The following is a 17,756-nucleotide window of genomic DNA, read 5'->3' as shown; positions in this document are numbered from 1 at the left end:
CGACAATGGCACCTTCTTCCTGGCCTCGTGGACCTGAGCTCTCTGGACCTGAGCATCTTCTTTCCCCCCGCACAGGCCGGGGTGGGGTCTGCCTCACCAAAATAGAGTGTCAGTTCAACACTCTGTTCCAAGTAGACTCGTGCTTCAAAGACATCATGGAGATGACAATCTACGGATCGATGCTGCTCAGGGGACGGATAGAACGGGTCTTCCAAGTGTTGGTCGAGAGTTTTGGGGTTTGGGAGTCGACACCGCCAGGCCTGAAGTGACGATCTTGGGGCCCGGGACCAGGTCTCTGTGCAAATATGTTTGAATGCCAGGACAGATCTGTTCATCCCCTTCTTGTTCCTTCCGGAGAGCCCTTAGCCCCTACTCCTGAGCCTCTTAATCTCCAGGAGAATCCCTTAGTGTCAACGCATCCAGAACATGGACAGACGACCAAGTTCCTAAAGTGGGAAGAGTTAGGGTCCTGCCAGCATGAGGGGTGTGGGATGTGGCAGTCATGTGCCTATTTTAAATGTCAAACTACATACTTCTAATTCTAATCTGGTTGCTCTTCTCCCCTGTGCTGGTCTGCTCTGACCTGAGGAGACCAAGAAAGCCCTTGAGACTGGCTCTGTGAAAACAATCATGTTGCCAGACCACCGCGAATGCATTCCGGCCCATGGTACAAGGCGAAGGGAGCTGGAGACTCTTTCCTTTTTGGTTTGTTGCTTTGATTGGCTACTCAGACACCTGGCAACTCTAACTCACTCTCTCTCTCTCTCTCTCTCTCTCTCTTTCTCTCTTTCTCTCTTTCTCTCTTTCTCTCTCTCTCCCAGGTAAGCTGAGCTCTTCATGGTCTCCTTCTCTAGGCATCCCTAACTGCAAAAAGTCATTTCTTGTAATTTTGCATAAATGATCTAGAAAAACTTTTTTTTTAACTCAACTTCATGAGAACTTTCACATATTTATATCTTCAAGACTTTTTTTTACAATGTACATGTATTATTATGTTGAATTTTAATATTAAATTGAAGAAACAAAAATATCCACTAAAGTTTAATTTAACATGTCTCAAGAGATTATCTATGGATAACTGTTGAAGTCTAGTTGATGTGGATGAGGGAATTCAGTATATTAATACTATCCCCCTTATGTAAATGATAAACATTTTCCATTAAAAAGATTTTTAAAAGAAATACATTATAGCTAGTTGTAAGAACAAAATTGTTTGTACAGCAGATGCTATCTAATCTAAAACAACTACCATATAATATTTCTAGAAATATACTAGAAAAAGTATAAGAACGTGTATGGGATGATATACACCAGCTTCAGGACAATGATTTCCTGTGGAGAGGGAAAGGAAAGATGTTTCAGTGATACCTATTTTAAAGAAGAGAGAAGTGAGGCAAATGTGGGGAAATCTTAACATCTTGTTAATTGGGGATGGTGTGTGGGGGTTGTACATGAGTTTTCTATAACTTTTTTTGAATGTGTGAAATCTTTCATAATTTAAAATTTTAACTAAAACTAAGAACATTGGTAAGAAACGTCTATCAACATTAGGTGTTTTAGGACACTGGAAACAGACAAGGTTTGTCTATACTTGCAACGTTTTCTGTAATGAACACCTTTGACGTTTATATTTTAAATTGAAAACATTCTTGAATGATTTAGAAATGGTAACAAACCAGAGGCAGAACATAACAGGAAGTAGAAGAGAGAAAAATGTAGATTCGATAAGTCTGCCCTCGGCCTGATTTACCTACCTACCTCTGAAAGGTAGGTAACATAGAAACCTTAACCTAGGCACTGAAAGTGATTCTTTCCCAGTTAACAAAGTCGCCAATTCAAACCACACTGTTAGCTTTGTACAGGGAACGGGCTTTGAGACTGATACCTTATTCAGCGGAGAAGACCACAGAGAGCCTCTGAGATCCAGTTGGAGCTCAAATAAACACTAATTCAAGGTCGAAGAGGAAATCCTGCGGCTAGACGCACAACAGCAAGTAGCTCGCGACGCCGCCAGGCTTGAGTGCCCGCTGTCAAATGGGGCAGCTTGCCCCAAAGGGCCACCGGATGCCGCAGGAAGGGGCGGGGCTGGCCGGAAACCGTAAAAGGGGGCTCGAGCTTCGCTGCTCGCTGGAGTTTCGTCAGAGCTGCGTGGGCCTCTCTCTTGGCCTCTTAGCATGGCGGACCACGCAGGTGATGTGGGCCAGGGGCATGGATGCACGCCTGCCGAGTCCCGGGATGGGCTGTTGAGGCTACCACTTCCACCGCCACGGCTTCGCACCCGGCCGTGGTGGTTTCCTGTGCAGGAACTGAGAGACCCATTGGTGTTTTACTTGGAGGCATGGTTGGCAGACTCGATCTTTGGTAAGCGAGCCTGGGGGCGCGGGTGGCCCAGCCCCCTCCAGTCCGAGAGAGGCCCGACAGAGCAGCTCTCTACAGGCTTTCCCAGATTCAGAGGCCACTTTTGGCGCCGTGATGCCAGCTTCTAGCTCTTCCCTTCCCCAGTTGACATTCCCTTCGATTCTAGCTCCTCCAGACCTTCGACCATGCTGCCTCTCTGAGTGTCTCTCTTCATGTTTAGGCCCAGACCGAGCCATAATTCCGGAAATGGAGTGGATGAATCAGGTATTGTTGATGGTGGACAAAGTAAACTCTGGAAACTTCGTTGAAATCACCATTTTCGGCCAGCCGCGTGTACAAAATCGGGTGAAGAGCGTGCTTCTGAGCCTGGCATCAAGGCACCGGCAATATCGTGCCCGAGGTGAAGGTTTTTGACAACCTGCATGTGTAGGGAGCCACAGGTGAACCACCTGGCCGTATTTGACATCCTTTTATCCTCTCTCATCTCCCCAGTAGTTTTTGCAGTTTCCCAACTCCAGTATGCGGCACACAGTCCCTGGGCATCCCTTTGTGAGAGGAGTCAAAGTAGGACCTTGGGAGAATAAACTGGGGTCTGATGCATTCAGGCCTGTCACTTCCCATGCCAGCTTCAGTTTGGTTACCCACTATTTCCAGATCCCAAATTCAGAGCTTCCACTCTGAGAAATGATGTTGCCAGCACCTTTCCGATCCCCCAATGACAGAGTAATTTGAAACAGCAAGCATTTTTGCATTTTTCCTTATCCAGCTGAGAAGATGAAACAACTTGAGGAGTTCTTGAAGGCCCGTGCGGCAGGTCTCCAGACTCCCCAGCATGCTGTTGCATAAGTATTGTCAGGAACGTTAGGAGAACAGCCCTGCTTCTACTACTAAAGTTCGAGAGAAGAAAGAATCCTTAAATCTCTGCATTCTTTTTTCCTTTGTCGTAATGGGTAGTGGTTTGATTATTTTGATGCAAACGTGAGTTTATAGTGCTGTTCTAGTAAAGAAATGAATTTCCTTTTTGTCCAATGGCATAAAGATCTTTTCTCACTTAAAATTAAGCAAATTTACAAAAGATTGTTTATTCTTGTCTTGCTGTGCGACGTGGGTAAAAGGCCTGATTTGTAGTGGTTCTATTTTTGTTTCTTAATTTCTACCACTTTGAAACTACTAACCCTTTTATGATTTTAGGGTCAGAATCAGGCATCATTTTGTTCTCAAACTTTAACGTGTGGAACAAATCACCTTGAGAACTTGCTAAAACAATTTCCTAGGCTCCTTAAGTGATTCTAGTTCAGTACATTGGGCCCATTATTTTGCATTTCTAACAAGCTCATGGGTAAGGTTAATGATTCTTTGAGGCTCTCATTTTGAAGCTTCTGGTTTGGTCCTTGAGTAGCACCGAGGGTGGGTTTTCTTAGAGTGGAACCTTCCCTTCTTGCACATGTGTGGATATTCCAGTATGAAATGAGGTGATCAGCATTCATTGTGCTTGTGCTGTGATTCGCCAAAGAGTCGGAGTACTGGGCAGCTTAGCCCAGGAAAGCATCTGACCTCCAAGTCAGCTGTCTGCTTTTCCCCTGGGGTCTGCACAGGTGTCCTGCACGTGCTGGGTTGTTTTTCCATTACCAATTTGTGCAAAACAGCCCCAAGCCCTTGCTGCCTCCACTTTCAGGAAGCAGGATTCTTGTGGGGAGAGGTTGCCAAGAACTGGGTGGCTTCAGACACAAAGGTGGAGTTGAGTTTCTTCACCCCTGAGCGGTAATGGATTGTAGCCATTTGCAAGTGTTTTAAACACACATTCATACACAAATCTCTTAATATGATTACACAATTGATATTGATCATGTTCCTACTTTGCTTCACATTTTTGTAAAAGGCTTTTACATTTTTCTTTATTCCTAATTACTTCTTTCAACCTTGAATATAAGAACTTTTATTATCTGTATAAGCTTTTGTAACAAATAATGGTTTATTATTACTATTTTTTCACCCCTTTGTTTCTCAAATTTTTTGCACATGAGAAGTTTTTACTCTATGTAGTTAAACCAACTACTGTTTTCTGTGTGATTTCTCCTCATCCTTACCCCTTTTAAATTTTAGGAACTCCTACTTTTTCTCATTCTTTAGAAATTTGATAAATATTCCTACAGGTTTTTCCTACTGGGATTTCTCCAAAACCATGAACATTTTGGACAATTATTTGCTGGAAGGAGGGTTATGCTTAAAATTTACTCCAATTTTCTCCAAATTATCCAAAATTAAATTAATAAATGATTTTGCATTGCTTCCATCATTTATACACATCAACATGTTGAAATCCTAACCCCCATTACCTCAGAATGTGACTGTATTTGGAAATAGGGCCTTTAAAGAGTAATATTAAGGTATAATGAGGCCATATGGGTGGGCCTTTTTCCAATGACTGGTGTCTTTATAAGAAGAAATAATGGACACAGGTGTGAGCACAGAGGAAAGACCATGTGAGGATACAGCAAGAAGATAGCCATCTGCAATCTAGGGTGGGAGGCCACGGAAGAAACCAAACCTGCTAACACCTTGATTTTGGACTTCTAGTCTCCAGAACTTTGAGAAAATAAATATCTTGTTTACCCTGGTCTGTTATTTTGTTATGGCTGCTCTAGCAAACTAATACGATATCTAATAGGGGTTTTCCATCTTCCTTTTCATCTATGTGCCAATACAGTATTTTTACTACCTTCATAACCTTTTAATATATCTAAAAAAAAAAAATGGTTGCACTGTCATTCTGCCTTTCAGAATTTGGGGTAATGTTAGCTATATATTTATTTATTAGAGCTTATATCACATACCATGCCCTATGCCATGCTCCTAAGTAGGATGTTTAGAGCATAAGCATTAGAATAACTATTCAAAAAACCTTATTGCCTATATTACCTTCAAGTAGTCTTCCATAACTCCATTTTTTCTATTTTAGTAAATATTTTATTGATGCATAATGTTCATAAAAAATAAATGCACATCCAAAGTGTGAAAAATTTGGGAAGTGGTTCCATAGAGTAGTGGTTAGCATGTCTGCTTTACACGTAGAAGGTCCTGGGTTTGAGCCCCAGCAGAGCCATGGCCCATACCTGGGGTGCACCAGGCCCCCTGGGTATGCCAAGCCCCAGATGTGCACCACAAGCACATGGGAGGAGATGCCCCACCTTCAGAGATCCAGTTCTTAAGGAGAGACAGCAACATCCCTAAATCAGGGGTGGAAGTGGGGGTGGGGGGAGAATTAAAAAAAAAAAAAGGCGTGAAAAATTAATTGAACAATGCAAAGGAGACACATCCATTTGGTCAGCACCCAGAGAACAAGAAACATTACCAGCCCTCCAGAAGCTATCACTGCATTTTTCCCAAGGGTAACTATTCTGATTTAAATATAAATGAAATTATTGTAAGATTTATCCATGTTGTAAGTATAGTTCCATTGTATGAATAAACCATAATTTAGTTTTATATCTGTTGATGTACATTTTGGTTGTTTACTATTTGGGCATATAATGAATAGTGCTACTATGAAAATTCTTGTACATGACTTTTGGCGCATACATATGTGCATTTCTATTGAGTATGTATCTAAGATTGGAATTGCTGGTTTATTGAGTGTGCCTAAATTCGAATTGCCAAGGTGATTTAACCAATTTACATATCTTCCAGTATTATATCAGATTCCAATTGCTCTCTTTGTCCACAATCAGAATTTTCATTTTAGAGACTTTGGGTATTAGTGGTATTGCACTGTAATTTTTAAATTTAATTGGTTAAAATTTACATAACTATAAAATTGTGAGTATAATTAAAAATTTTTTTAAGTAAATGTATGAGTTGTTCCTCCATCACTTCAGAAAGTTCTCTTATGCCTGTTGTTGTCAATTATCACTACTGTCTCTAGCCCTAGAGAACCAGTCTGCTTTATGTCTCTACAAAGTTGCCTTTTCTGAACATGTAATATAAATAGAATAATATAAAATGTAGTCTTTTGAATTTGGCTTTATCAAGTTGGAATATCTCTGCTTTTTGATTGGAAGATTTAGTCCATTCAGATTTAGTATAATTATTAATATGACTGGATTTGTCTTCCGTTTTACTATTTGCTTCCTGTCTTACATCTTTTTTTTGTTCTTTTCCTCCTTTATGATTTTGTGTTAAATTCTCATACCATTTAAAATTAGTTTTTTTTAAATGATTTTTTTCTTAGTTGCCTTCGGGATTATAAAAATCTTAACTCATTACATTCTACTTCAGATTAATGAAAACTTATTTCTGATAAAAGAATACGTTTCTATATTTTAATTGAAATATCTATGAATAAACATGAAAAGGACAAGGGAGAGAAGGAGAAAGAGAGAAAGGAATACAACTAAATAAATGGAGACAGTACATTCTTGGATAGCAAAGTCAAGTATTGCACAGATGTGGTCAGTTCTTCCTGGATTAATCTAAAAACTCAATGCAATTCCAATTATAATCCAACCACTTTTCAAGGGAGTGATTGTATGGCGAGACTCCTTAAAGCCTGATTATATAAGTGCTTCGGAAGGACTCAGGAATGCTGTAAATAAAGTTTTTCCTAGGTTTTTAGTGAAAAATTCTATTAAATAAATATCTATTAACTAAATTTGAGGTACTAACAGAAGTACACAGGTAGACATAACAGAGATGGCTTGTCATATGCTCCACAGCTACATTCTCAAGTTTTTCTAGAAAATCATATACAACTGATACCTTTACTGAGTCCACTCAAAGACTGTCCACACTAAACTACTTGCCAACCATTTACCCCACCTTCAAAATATGCAAATAGGTTTCACTATTTTCAGACGATAGTTTTCTCTTACAATCCTTTTCTTTTTCATGTTTCCTTATGGTTAGATTTAGGTTATATTTTTTGGCAAAAATACTAGATAAAGCATATTGTGTCCTCAGTGCATCACATCAGCAGGCACAAAGTTTGTTTTGTTTTTTTGTTCCACTCTTAGTGATATTTAAAAAGGCCTTGTTTTGATCAAAAGTGGAGTTGAGAAATTCTGATGAGGTGAACTAGTGCCAGCCTGGCTTAACTAAAGTAGAGCTGCAATAAGACCTTGAGATAGGCTGTTATGTGTGCTTCACAACTAAACTCAAAAATTTTCTACAGATTCTATCGACAATGAGCATTTTTCTTTGATGCCTCTAGTCAATCTATTCAAAAACCGTCCCGATTGACTTCTTTATTAGCTGTCAATCATTTTACCTACAAAAAGGTAAAAAAAAAAAAAAAAAAAAAAGGAGTCACTGTTTCTAGACTCCTGTAGTTTTTGCCCTTATTCCTTGACAATCTTCCATTGACTGCCTTGGGCCTCAGTTTCTGTGTTCTCATCTAATTCACCAACTTCTTTTAACTGGTAAAATACATATGTCCATTCATATGTAATGTACATGTCATTGAAAATAAAATGAGCACTCTAGGATACCTTAATGAAACAAAACCAATATTTTTGGAAGCCGTTTACATACATCTTTTTCCTCAACGGTTTTTCTATGTACTTTAACAAGTTGCTTCATATGGAAAACAAATGATTGAGACTACCAATTGAACTGTGAGTAGGCTTGCCCTTTCAGATATGAAAATGTTGTATAACTTTATATGGTTAAAAAGTAGGGTAAATATTGAGAAAATAATTAAAGTGACACATGAACATAGATTAGTAACATTGAGTTTGGGTCAATATAGCGAAAATAGCTTTCATACCATGTAGTGAGAAAATAAATTGGTATGGCCATTTTGTAGGGCAGTTTAGCAATGTAACAATTTTAAAGGTGCTCATTCTTTAACCCAGCAATTCCACTTCTAGGAAGCTATCTCATAGAAATAATTCCAACATGAATACAAAGATGCAAGTAGAAATTCAATGTAGCAGTTGGTAATTGAGAAATCTGGGAAACTAACCAGTAGTAAGAGAGGGAAGACTAAAGTGTACCCATACTGCGGAAAATCAAGCTGCTAGAAGAAAAAAGGTATATACAATTATATATAAGTACAAGTTAAACTGTTAAAAGTGATTTCCTCTAAATATATTTGAGAGGACAGGGAGTTCTGGAGACTTTGATCTGGGTGAAAACTCGAGTGGCATTGATTCATGCCCTGCTTTGAGAAGAACCAAATACATTTCTTTTTAAAAAAATATATGCATAAAGAATTTTATATGCCATCACACCTAAATGCTTTTTAAAGTTCAACCTCCCTTTTCTTTTCTCTCGCCAACCTCCAACCAAGGATATTTACTCATCTTACCATTTTCTTTCACAAAATCATCTCAGACATGTCCATGTGTGTGTATATAGGGTATCTTTATCAAAGTTTTGGAGTAGTCACAAAGACTCCTAAATGTTTGCTGCTCAGTAATCTTTCTTGTAAAGGGGAGTATCTGACTTTCATCATGTGGGTACAACTTAGAGGGGGGAAAAAAATCAACATTGAGTCTTAGTTCTACACTGTAGCCTCAGTTGAAACTGAGTCTGCATTGATTTTGAGTGTTAAATGTTTAAAGTTCACTCCACCTAGTCTTTTTCTGCCTCTTCCAAAAATAGTTAATAACCTATTGTAAATTCAGCTTTTCATCTTTATTTCCCTTATGTTTAAAATCGGAGTGATCCTCTACTAGCGGTAACCAACGGGTCTATGATAGACATACCACTCCCCTGGTCTTTAAAGTTAGGTTTCCTTGAATTTTTAAAATGAAGGTTTTTCTTAAGACTAAGATTGATGGATGCTGTTGTTTTTTTCATACAGCACCCAGCTATTAACAGTTTGCCTGGAGCAGAATGTTAAATGTGATAGAGGTGCTAATTATTGCTACAATGGCAATCAGTACAATTTGTAAATGTATCAAATTAACATATTGAACACCTTAGATTTACACAATGTTATGTCAAATATAGTTCATTTTTTTAAAAAAAAAGTGACAAAGAGGGCTTCACCTTAGCTCAGCTTGCTACTTCCATTACTAAGGGAAGAGTCACCAGCACTGCTTACTTCTGGCTTGGGTCAAACCTCACTGAATGTCGAGTGACCTAGGCAAGATGAGATGGCAGCAGGTCAGTCCTGGCTTTTTCTTCCAGTTACCCCTTTTGCCCATGGTTGCCCGAGCTGGGAAGTAGCTGCTTGCAGCAGCACAATACACCCAACTGCATACTCGGATTGGAACCAAGTTTTCGCATCCCCTGTGGCCTTGAAGGGAAACACCTTAGGTTTGGAGGTTTTTCCGTGAGAACAGACTCGATGGGCTGGCTCTCCACCCTCAAAGTCAGGTGCGGGCGGTTGAGAAGCACAAGGGAAGCACCTACCGGTGGCTGGGAAGACTGTGGTCTCCAGCGACTAAAAATCTAATAGGTCTCACCTGCCTCTCTAGAAAGAAAGCAGCCTAGAGCAGGTACTGCCTGCTGGAGGCAGATGCCCACTCTCCCTCCCCTTCTACCAGCCAGTTAAACAGACGTTAGGGAAATTCGATTCTTTATTAGGGTAATTCGGTTCTTGGTTAGAACTTTTTAGATTCGTGTTTGCAAACATTTAACATGGGGGTGGGGTGAGGGAGGAGTAACCAAGGACAACACACATGATCCTTCCTCAGCTTCTGAGGGCCTAGAAGAGGGCTCCAGATGGGAGTTTCCACTTGAATCTTGGCTGGCTTTCGCTCCCGGGCCTCGAAATGCCTTCATAACCTGGGAACCGGGCCCACGGTAGCGTCAGGAGAGCTCTGGGTCGCCGCCTCCCGGAGTGCGTCGGGGGACCGCTGGGTCGCCGCCTCCCGGGCTGCGTCGGGGGACCGCTGGGTCGCCGCCTCCCGGGCTGCGTCGGGGGACCGCTGGGTCGCCGCCTCCCGGGCTGCGTCGGGGGACCGCTGGGTCCCCGCCTCCCGGACTGCGTCGGGGGAGCTCTGGGTCGCCGCCTCCCGGACTGAGTCGGGGGAGCTCTGGGTCCCGGTCTCCTGCGCAGCGTCCCTCACTGAGCCTGGAAGAAGAGCAGTGTAAGGAGACAGCACCTGTGTCTTCGTACTCTGTCTACAAAAGGAGTCAGTCAGTCATCTGGACGGGCTTCGGGGTTGGGGGCCCAGAATCTGACAGCGCGGGGTCAATTTGGCCTTCTAGATCCATTGCAAAGAGGAAAACCAATCTCGGGATGACTAAGAATATGAAACTGTTGCCGAGGCACAGCCAGCAAGCATCAGGATCCCTCCCAAGAAACCCAAGGTCTGTCCAGGATTCCTCACTATTCCAGGTCCCGTACTTTGCGCCCGGAGTTGGCGGTGATAGTAAGCCAAGTTCATGATCATCTTGGACACATCCTTCTGGTAAGAAGGCCGACCAAATATCAAGATTTCAGCCTCGTCTTCTGAGTCCCACTGATGAACATGAAGCAGTGTCTGCGAAACACACTCGACGTGCGGAATGTGCTCTCCTCCCGGGCCTGCGCAGGAGGCAGAGAGGGTGTGTGAGGTGAGGACTCGGGAGGCAACAGGGGCACGGATTGAGGCCAGGGCCACAGGAGAGGCTTGTCCTGGCGTGCGGTCAGTTTGGGCATTGGGGTGGGTAAGAGTGGGGGAAAGAGACCGCATTAGCTTCCGCTCTCGGGCCACTCACCGAAGATTGCTTCCACCAGCCATGCCTCGAGGTGAACTGCCTTCGGATTCTTCAGGTACTCATTGTGGAACCAGTAGGGCCGCTTGGTGAGGTTACCGAGCACCTGGAATAGCGTTCCTTCCCGTTGCTCCAGCTGCACGAGCGTTGGAAACCTCTTGGGGCTGGCCATGTTGCAGCGGGTCTCGCAGGGAGCAACGGTACAGTTGCAACCTGGAAGGTCGTAGTTGGGCCTGGCCGCGGCAGTTGCAGTCGGTTCTGGGCCTTATTTTAAGGGCTTTTGGCAAGCCCCTCCCCATCCGCGCCTTTCTTATTGGATTCCAGGCCTCGCTCCTCAAACTCCGAAGCCCGGCAACTTCCAGAGATCGCGCAGGTGCAATGGGGCACTTTCGGCGCGCTGAGAGACTGAGCCCCAGAAAGGCAGAAAATTCAACCTCGGGACAATATCCGCAGAGAAGAAAACTGATGTTTGTGGAGAATCGGGCTTTTTCCCAGACAGTTCTAATGGAACCAGTTTAGCATTCCTGAGGGGCTGGAATAACTTTTAATGGAAAACCTAATCAAGTAACATCAGAAAAGCAGAAACTCAAAGAGTAAAAATGTCATTTAAGAGCTTAAGTAGGTCCCCTACTTCCTCCTGAACCCTGACCACTGAATTCCCTTCCCAGAGGCCACCACATTTTCAGCTTCTTCCTTAACCTATCTGCGACAGCTGAGCACACCCATCAGCGGATGGTCCATATGGTGTGGACACAGAGGGAAATCCCCACCCTCTCCTTAATTTCTGGCAACCACTAGTCTATTGTTCTTCATTTCTATAATTTTGTTAATTTAAGAATGTTATATAAATGGAATTAAACAGTATGTAACTTTTAGCACTGGCTATTTTTTTCCACTCATAATTCTCTGGAGATTCATCCAGTTGTTGCTTGTATCAATAGTTTGTTTCTTTTTATTGCTGAGTGATACCCATGGGATACATGTATCATATTTGTTTAATCATTCACTCCTTGAAGGACATATGTGTTGTTTCCAGCTTTTGACTATTACTTGTAAAGCTACTATGAACATTCATGTACAGGATTTTGTGTGGACATATGTTTTTAGTTTTTCTGAGTGTATACCTAAGAGAAGAATTGCTGGGTCATATGGTAACTCTATGTTTAATCATAGAACTGTAAGATTGTCTCCAGATTTGGTGTACCATTTTACCTTACCACCAGCAGTGTATGAGTAATCTAGTTGTTCTCAAGCCTCACCAGCTTTAGAGTTCTCTATTTTTTATGTTAGTCATCCTGATAGGTATAAAATGATATTTCATTGTGCTTTTAATATCCATTTCCCTAATGGCAAATGATGATGAACGTCTTTTCATGTGCTTATTAGCTATCTGTATATCTTCTTCAGTGAAATGTCTCTTCATGTCTGTTGCTTATTTTCTAATTGTATTGTTTGATTTTTGCTATTGAGTTTTGAGAGTTTTTTTTAATATATTCTTGATAATAGTCCTTTATTGGATATGTGGTTTGCAAATACGTCTCCCAGTTTGTAGTTCGCCTTTTCATCTTCTTAACAGAGTGTTTCACAAAATGAAAGTTTTTACTTTAGGTGGTCCGATTAATCAGTTTTTTCTTTTATGAAGCAAGATTTTGGTGATAAGTCTAAGGACTCTTAACTAAGCCCTAGTTCTCAAAATTTTACTCCTGTGGTTTCCCCTAAAGGCTTTATAGCTATACTTTTTACATTTAATCTGCCAATGCCACATATCCTTGATTATTATAGCTATATAATAATAATTAAAGTTAGGCAGACTGATTTTTTTTTTCAAAATTGTTTTAGCTATTCTAGTTCCTTAGCCTTTTCATATAAATTTTAAAATGATCTAGTCTATATGTACAAAAAAAAATCTTACTGGCATTTTGATAGGAATTGCATTAAGCCTGTATTATCAATTTGAAGAGAAATGATAGAAGACAAGATGGAATCAAAAGGGATTATGTATCTCTGAATGTAGGGAAGCATCTAAGATGTAGAGAAAGCTGTGAGAGATTAGGTTTGAGGCTTCACTACCCCTTTGGAGGCAGACTTTTTCCTAGAGGCTGAGAATAGAGGTGAACCTGGAAGGTACAACATTCTTTGGAGGTTGCTAACTGGTTTCAACAGGCCTAGTAATGCACACAGGTATGTTTTGTTTTACTCACACTATTTTTTTTTTATCTACCTTTTGAATCAGGTCCTAACATTATAAAAATGAGAAACTTTATATAAAAATCATAATATCTGTCAGTTCTGGGGCTCACATCCCTGCATGGCGATTGACCAATGGTAATGTTGAAAAGGTATGAAGCCCAGGATGTTAAAGCAGCACAGGTTCTTATACAGAGCTTGAGAGAGCACTCATTAGAAAAGTTGCTAATTACAACACACTTTTCTAGCTACTGAATTTTATATTCTAGATGAGGTCTTAGGTTGATAGTTGAGATATCTGTAACCTTGCTACTCCACATTTATCCATTAACGAGCGGCATCAGCAATGCCTGGGAAACTGTTAAAAATAAAGAATCTTAGGCTTGTCCCAGACCTACTAAACCTGTATTTAACAAGATCCCCAAGTGACTTTTATACATTCAAGCTTGAGGCACTCTTATCTCTAATACTTCAGGGTCTGTTACATAAAAGTCCAGAGAACAACAGATTCTAGTCGATTGGGGGTATAAATTAAAAACAAATTGTTTTTAAAAATACTGTTTTACAATAAAGTAACAACTGAAATCTAAGACGGAAATTATTCCCAATTCCAGCATCCAACCAAGTGATTTTTTCACCCCAAATGTTCAAGGGACGTTTTTGAAAAGCAATAGGTTAATGAATGGCTTGAGTATGAAAAATTCTCCTGTCCTTTCATCTATAATTCTTTCTGTGGGCGTTTATCTTATATAAAGGAGATACTCCCAAATATGGCTAATAAGCCAAATGGTCTTGTCATTTATTCAAGGCAGTGTATAAAAGGTAGTCAACAAAATCTGATAGTAGACTTGGGTTGAATATCGTAGAGCCATAATAGAAGCAATTTAAAAATCTTTGATAAATAAGATGCAAATTGGAAGGATACAATCTGTTCTATTGAAAAAGTCTAACTCTCTTGTTCTAGCCAGGTCATCTTTCCCTTGTTCCCCCAAGTTTCAAGATGCTGATGCATTGAGCCCCTTCTCCCATGGGTTACAGCGTGTAAGACATAAGATGTCTCTGATAGTTATGGAAGGTCTGGAAAAGCAGAGCCTGCAACAGAGGGTCAGTCAGTGACTGTCATTGCTATGGGTCCTCAACAAGCCCTGAAGTTGGGCTATCTGGATAGACTAGGCCCTGGAAGGGGTGGGTTTCGCTGTGAACTACCGAACCCTGATCGCTCGCAGGTCCGATGTTTCCCCGAAGTTCCACCAAAATTGCTCATGCCTTTCGGCATGGCCGAAGCCGAGGCAGACCGAGCTGAAATTGAAGCAGAATTGGAATGGAAGTGGACGGTGCTCCCGTGCTCCCACCGCCGAGAAAACTCCGGAAGCGCGGGTGGTGGCTGGGGCCCTCACACTTGAAGAGTCCGCGGGTGGAGCTGTCGCTGCCGGAGTCAGTCTTCCGGGAGGGAGTCGGCCCGGGGCCTCTGCTCCGCGGTGGACCTCGCGTCTGCGCCCCTTGTCGCAGTCCTTCCAGAAGTCTCAAGCAGTGCTTTAGAGTCAAGCTCTGCGGGGTCTATTCCAAACGGTGGGACCCTGACTAGCCGGCCTTTTGGGAGATGTGCGGAGCTGAGGGCTCCGCCTAGCTCATGGCCCAGCTCTCCCCAGGCCTGGACACTGCTCTCCTGGGGCTCTTCCGGGGGTGCACGAAGTAGTTCTGAACTTGAAAGTGGCAAACTCTCTAGGCTACACGGAGATCACCATTGTCGGCGCTCGTGGCACAGGAAGAGAGTCAAGTGGCTGCTGCGGATCATGTCCTGCAGGCGTTTCGACAGCCGCTTTCGAAGTGAGAGCTGGCGGCGCTCACTGCTCCGCAATTCCGCCGCTCTTGTCTGGCAGGGAATCTCGGCTCAGGCAATGGCCAGACGATGTCCTCAGGAGCTAAGGAGCTAGAACCAGGAAGCTTGTCCAGACGCAGAAGCCTGGTAGGGGTCGCGGGAACCTGCGTTCAGTAGGGTGCCCTTTCCGCATCCGAGCGGCGCAGATTCCTGCCTGGGTGGTTAAGTGCCTGCGTATTCCCAGCACTGGGTTCTCCTTAAACGCAACCCGGTGCCAGCACATTAGCGAGCCATGCGCGCGCTGGGTATGCACCTGGATCCGGGAGACTTCTTACTGAAGCCAAAAAGGCTGAGCAGATTGACAGACAGTTGGCTCTGGATAGACTAGACCTCGTGGGTGTGTTTCTAGCCGCAAGCGCGAAGCTCATGCGGGTTGTACAACCGCCAGGGCAACCCATGGAAAGACCCAAGATGATGGGCTTGAACCTTGCACAGGGAGCGGAGGGAGGAGGAATATATGGACTGGCCATTGGTATCTGGGCTGCGGTGACTGCTTTGGGCAAGGGGAACCATTTCCTCGAAACTCCCATAAAATCCCGCGCCCAGGGCCTGGAGGAGGATCCCTGGCTGCAGAGATGCCATCCTTCGACAGCAGTCTTTTTCTGAGAAAGGCAAGGGTTGGAATGAGTATTATCGGGACTGCCTTTCTTGCTGCAGCCTTCCCAATCAATATTCTGCAGCCTTCTCTCAGTTCAGGCCCTGCGTGAGGGGTATATTAAAGAAGACAGATGGGCCCTGAGGCCTTTTTTGGATGGTGGTCCAGATAAAGGCAGCTGTGTGTCTACGGTCCACACTGCCGCACCTTGGGGTCAGTGGCTGGAAGGAAGCCCGTTCCCTTTCCAGATGTAGCTGACTAGGACGTAGTGCTGTGAGTGTCCAGAAAGCTAGGGGGCGAGCCCTGGGTGCTCCTGATACCTCTGGTTGGGTGCACCTGGCACTTACCTGCTTCGCCCTGAGCCATGTGCTGGAGGGGTGGAGGACATCCAGAAGCTCCTGGCCAGCCCTTTCACTTTCACCACCTGCTGCCCACCAGCCTAAGTACTCAAGTTGGAGGAAGGGAGGTATGGGTGGCTGTGATTGTGCCGGGGCCTCTGGATGGGGTTCCTATCTGCTTCAAATGAGAAGCTGCAGGCAGATAATATTTGTGATTGAAAATTTCTGGTGGCTTCATTTCATATTTACTCACAGTGGTTGCTCAGGGCCATGCTGAGAAGCTAAAGATTTGCCTTGGGACACATAAACAGTTTTTTCCTGGGAGATAAAATTAAGACAGGTATCCCCAATCGCGAAGGAGTTGGTGGTGGCACCTTTTTCAGGAAATTGGATCTAACTCCCCTTAGTAAATCACACCACTCTCCAACTAGTCCCCTAAACCAGCAATTGGTGAATCTGAGATTCTAGGTTCAAAATGTGTAAATGAAAAAGCAATGAGGCATCCATAGTCACTTATCCCAGTGGCAAGGCAAACAATTGAAAATCATTGGAGTGGGGGAAACAGACTCTTATAAACTGCTGATGTGATACACCTGTGCTGATGTCATTGTGCATGAGCTCTTTAGAAGGGACCTGAATCATTACTATTGAAAAAATTTTGATAGCCATAATTTTTGAGTCAGCAATGTAAGTTCTGGTTGTTTATCCTATAAGTTTCTGTATTTTTACGAGATTGTCTCTAATCTCGTTTAGTTGGACACAGTTCCTACAACTTTCCATTTGCTTCTTTAAATACTGTATTAAGTTCCTAATTTGTGGGCTAGGATTTCCAGACCTTTTCGAATATTCAGTTTCTTGGTAACCAGATTTTAGCAGATGGGAAATGCCAGGTTTTTCTTCATCAATTAAGCCATAAACATTGAAACCATACCCTCATAAGGTGAATCTAGTGCAACTGCTTCAAGCAAGATGTTTTTTAAACTAATGAAACAAGTTTATTTAGGGCCAGGAGCCTGGACCACACGGTTTCCGCCGGTATCCAGGAGGGGCACCGTTAAGTTTTCGAAATCCGGGTAGACGCAAAAGTTCCAGACTGGGGGGCTTCAAGGAACTCAAACTGTGGGCGCAGTTTAGAGCCCCCTTCACGTCCCTTGAAGATAACGATTTTTTCGAATCTCATTTTCCTCTTTGTTAAATGGCAGGAATTACTTGAGTCCCCAGAAGTTGCAGGGCTCACCTGCTATGTAAAGTTCCAGAGTCTGGCCCTTTTAGGCCAAGAGGAAATAGACGCTCGTTTGGAACACAGGAGGCAGGAACTCTATTTGGCAGCTCCCGGGTGGTCTTCGCACCCTCACAGCTGGACTCCAACTTTCTGGGGTTCAGGCCCAACCACTCGTTCCTAGGGGAAGAGACCATAACGCCTTCGCCCCATGCACTCCCAAGGCCCAGGGATTCTGGTACTGAAGATACCAGTCAATGCAGATGGAAACCCTCGTAAGCTCAGAGACAGCTGGGCCCACCAGTGCTCGGGAGAGGGTAAAGCCACAGAGGTCACCAGCGAGACCAAAGCGCAGGCGGCTGGGTGGTGAGCGCCGGATTGAGCCTCCAGGTCAGGGGCGGAGCTTTGGGGGGGCGGGCCCTGCTTGTGGGCGGGGCCCGCCCAGGTGTTCAATTTTCAGGCGCGCGTCGGCGCTGGGCGACTCTGTTAGGCCTTGCCTAAGTAGGAGCGTGGTTTGGTTTCGAGGCACGCAAG

General features: G+C 43.3%; 2 protein-coding genes across 2 annotated transcripts; one reads left to right on the top strand and one right to left on the bottom strand.

Moving 5' to 3' along the window:
• Positions 1 to 2,174: 2,174 nt before the first annotated feature.
• OOEP (oocyte expressed protein) lies at positions 2,175 to 4,440 on the top strand. The gene is made up of 3 exons (XM_011381012.2): positions 2,175 to 2,361; positions 2,579 to 2,758; positions 3,125 to 4,440. The coding sequence occupies exons 1-3, from the start codon at positions 2,175 to 2,177 to the stop codon at positions 3,202 to 3,204; spliced, it is 447 nt and encodes a 148-aa protein (XP_011379314.1). The 3' UTR covers positions 3,205 to 4,440.
• Positions 4,441 to 10,082: 5,642 nt separating this feature from the next.
• Positions 10,083 to 11,176, bottom strand: KHDC3L (KH domain containing 3 like, subcortical maternal complex member). Its single transcript, XM_023523838.1, has 3 exons — positions 11,008 to 11,176; positions 10,655 to 10,834; positions 10,083 to 10,378 (listed from the first exon to the last, which is right to left on the bottom strand). Exons 1-3 carry the CDS (start codon positions 11,174 to 11,176, stop codon positions 10,083 to 10,085), a joined length of 645 nt encoding a protein of 214 aa, XP_023379606.1.
• Positions 11,177 to 17,756: the final 6,580 nt, after the last annotated feature.

This window comes from Pteropus vampyrus, unplaced genomic scaffold, assembly GCF_000151845.1.
Source record: "Pteropus vampyrus isolate Shadow unplaced genomic scaffold, Pvam_2.0 Scaffold422, whole genome shotgun sequence".
Lineage (NCBI taxonomy): Eukaryota > Metazoa > Chordata > Mammalia > Chiroptera > Pteropodidae > Pteropus > Pteropus vampyrus.
Note: the sequence above shows the minus strand (reverse complement) of the source record. Positions and strands in the feature narration are given on the sequence as shown.

Coding starts and splice junctions, on each gene's coding strand:
- OOEP (XM_011381012.2), top strand. CDS start 2,175: ATGGCGGACCACGCAGGTGATGTGGGCCAGGGGCATGGATGCACGCCT. Junction 2,362..2,578: donor GTTGGCAGACTCGATCTTTG/GTAAGCGAGCCT, acceptor CTTCATGTTTAG/GCCCAGACCGAGCCATAATT. Junction 2,759..3,124: donor CCGGCAATATCGTGCCCGAG/GTGAAGGTTTTT, acceptor TTCCTTATCCAG/CTGAGAAGATGAAACAACTT.
- KHDC3L (XM_023523838.1), bottom strand. CDS start 11,176: ATGGCCAGCCCCAAGAGGTTTCCAACGCTCGTGCAGCTGGAGCAACGG. Junction 10,835..11,007: donor GCTGGTGGAAGCAATCTTCG/GTGAGTGGCCCG, acceptor CCTCCTGCGCAG/GCCCGGGAGGAGAGCACATT. Junction 10,379..10,654: donor CCGCCAACTCCGGGCGCAAA/GTACGGGACCTG, acceptor CTCTTCTTCCAG/GCTCAGTGAGGGACGCTGCG.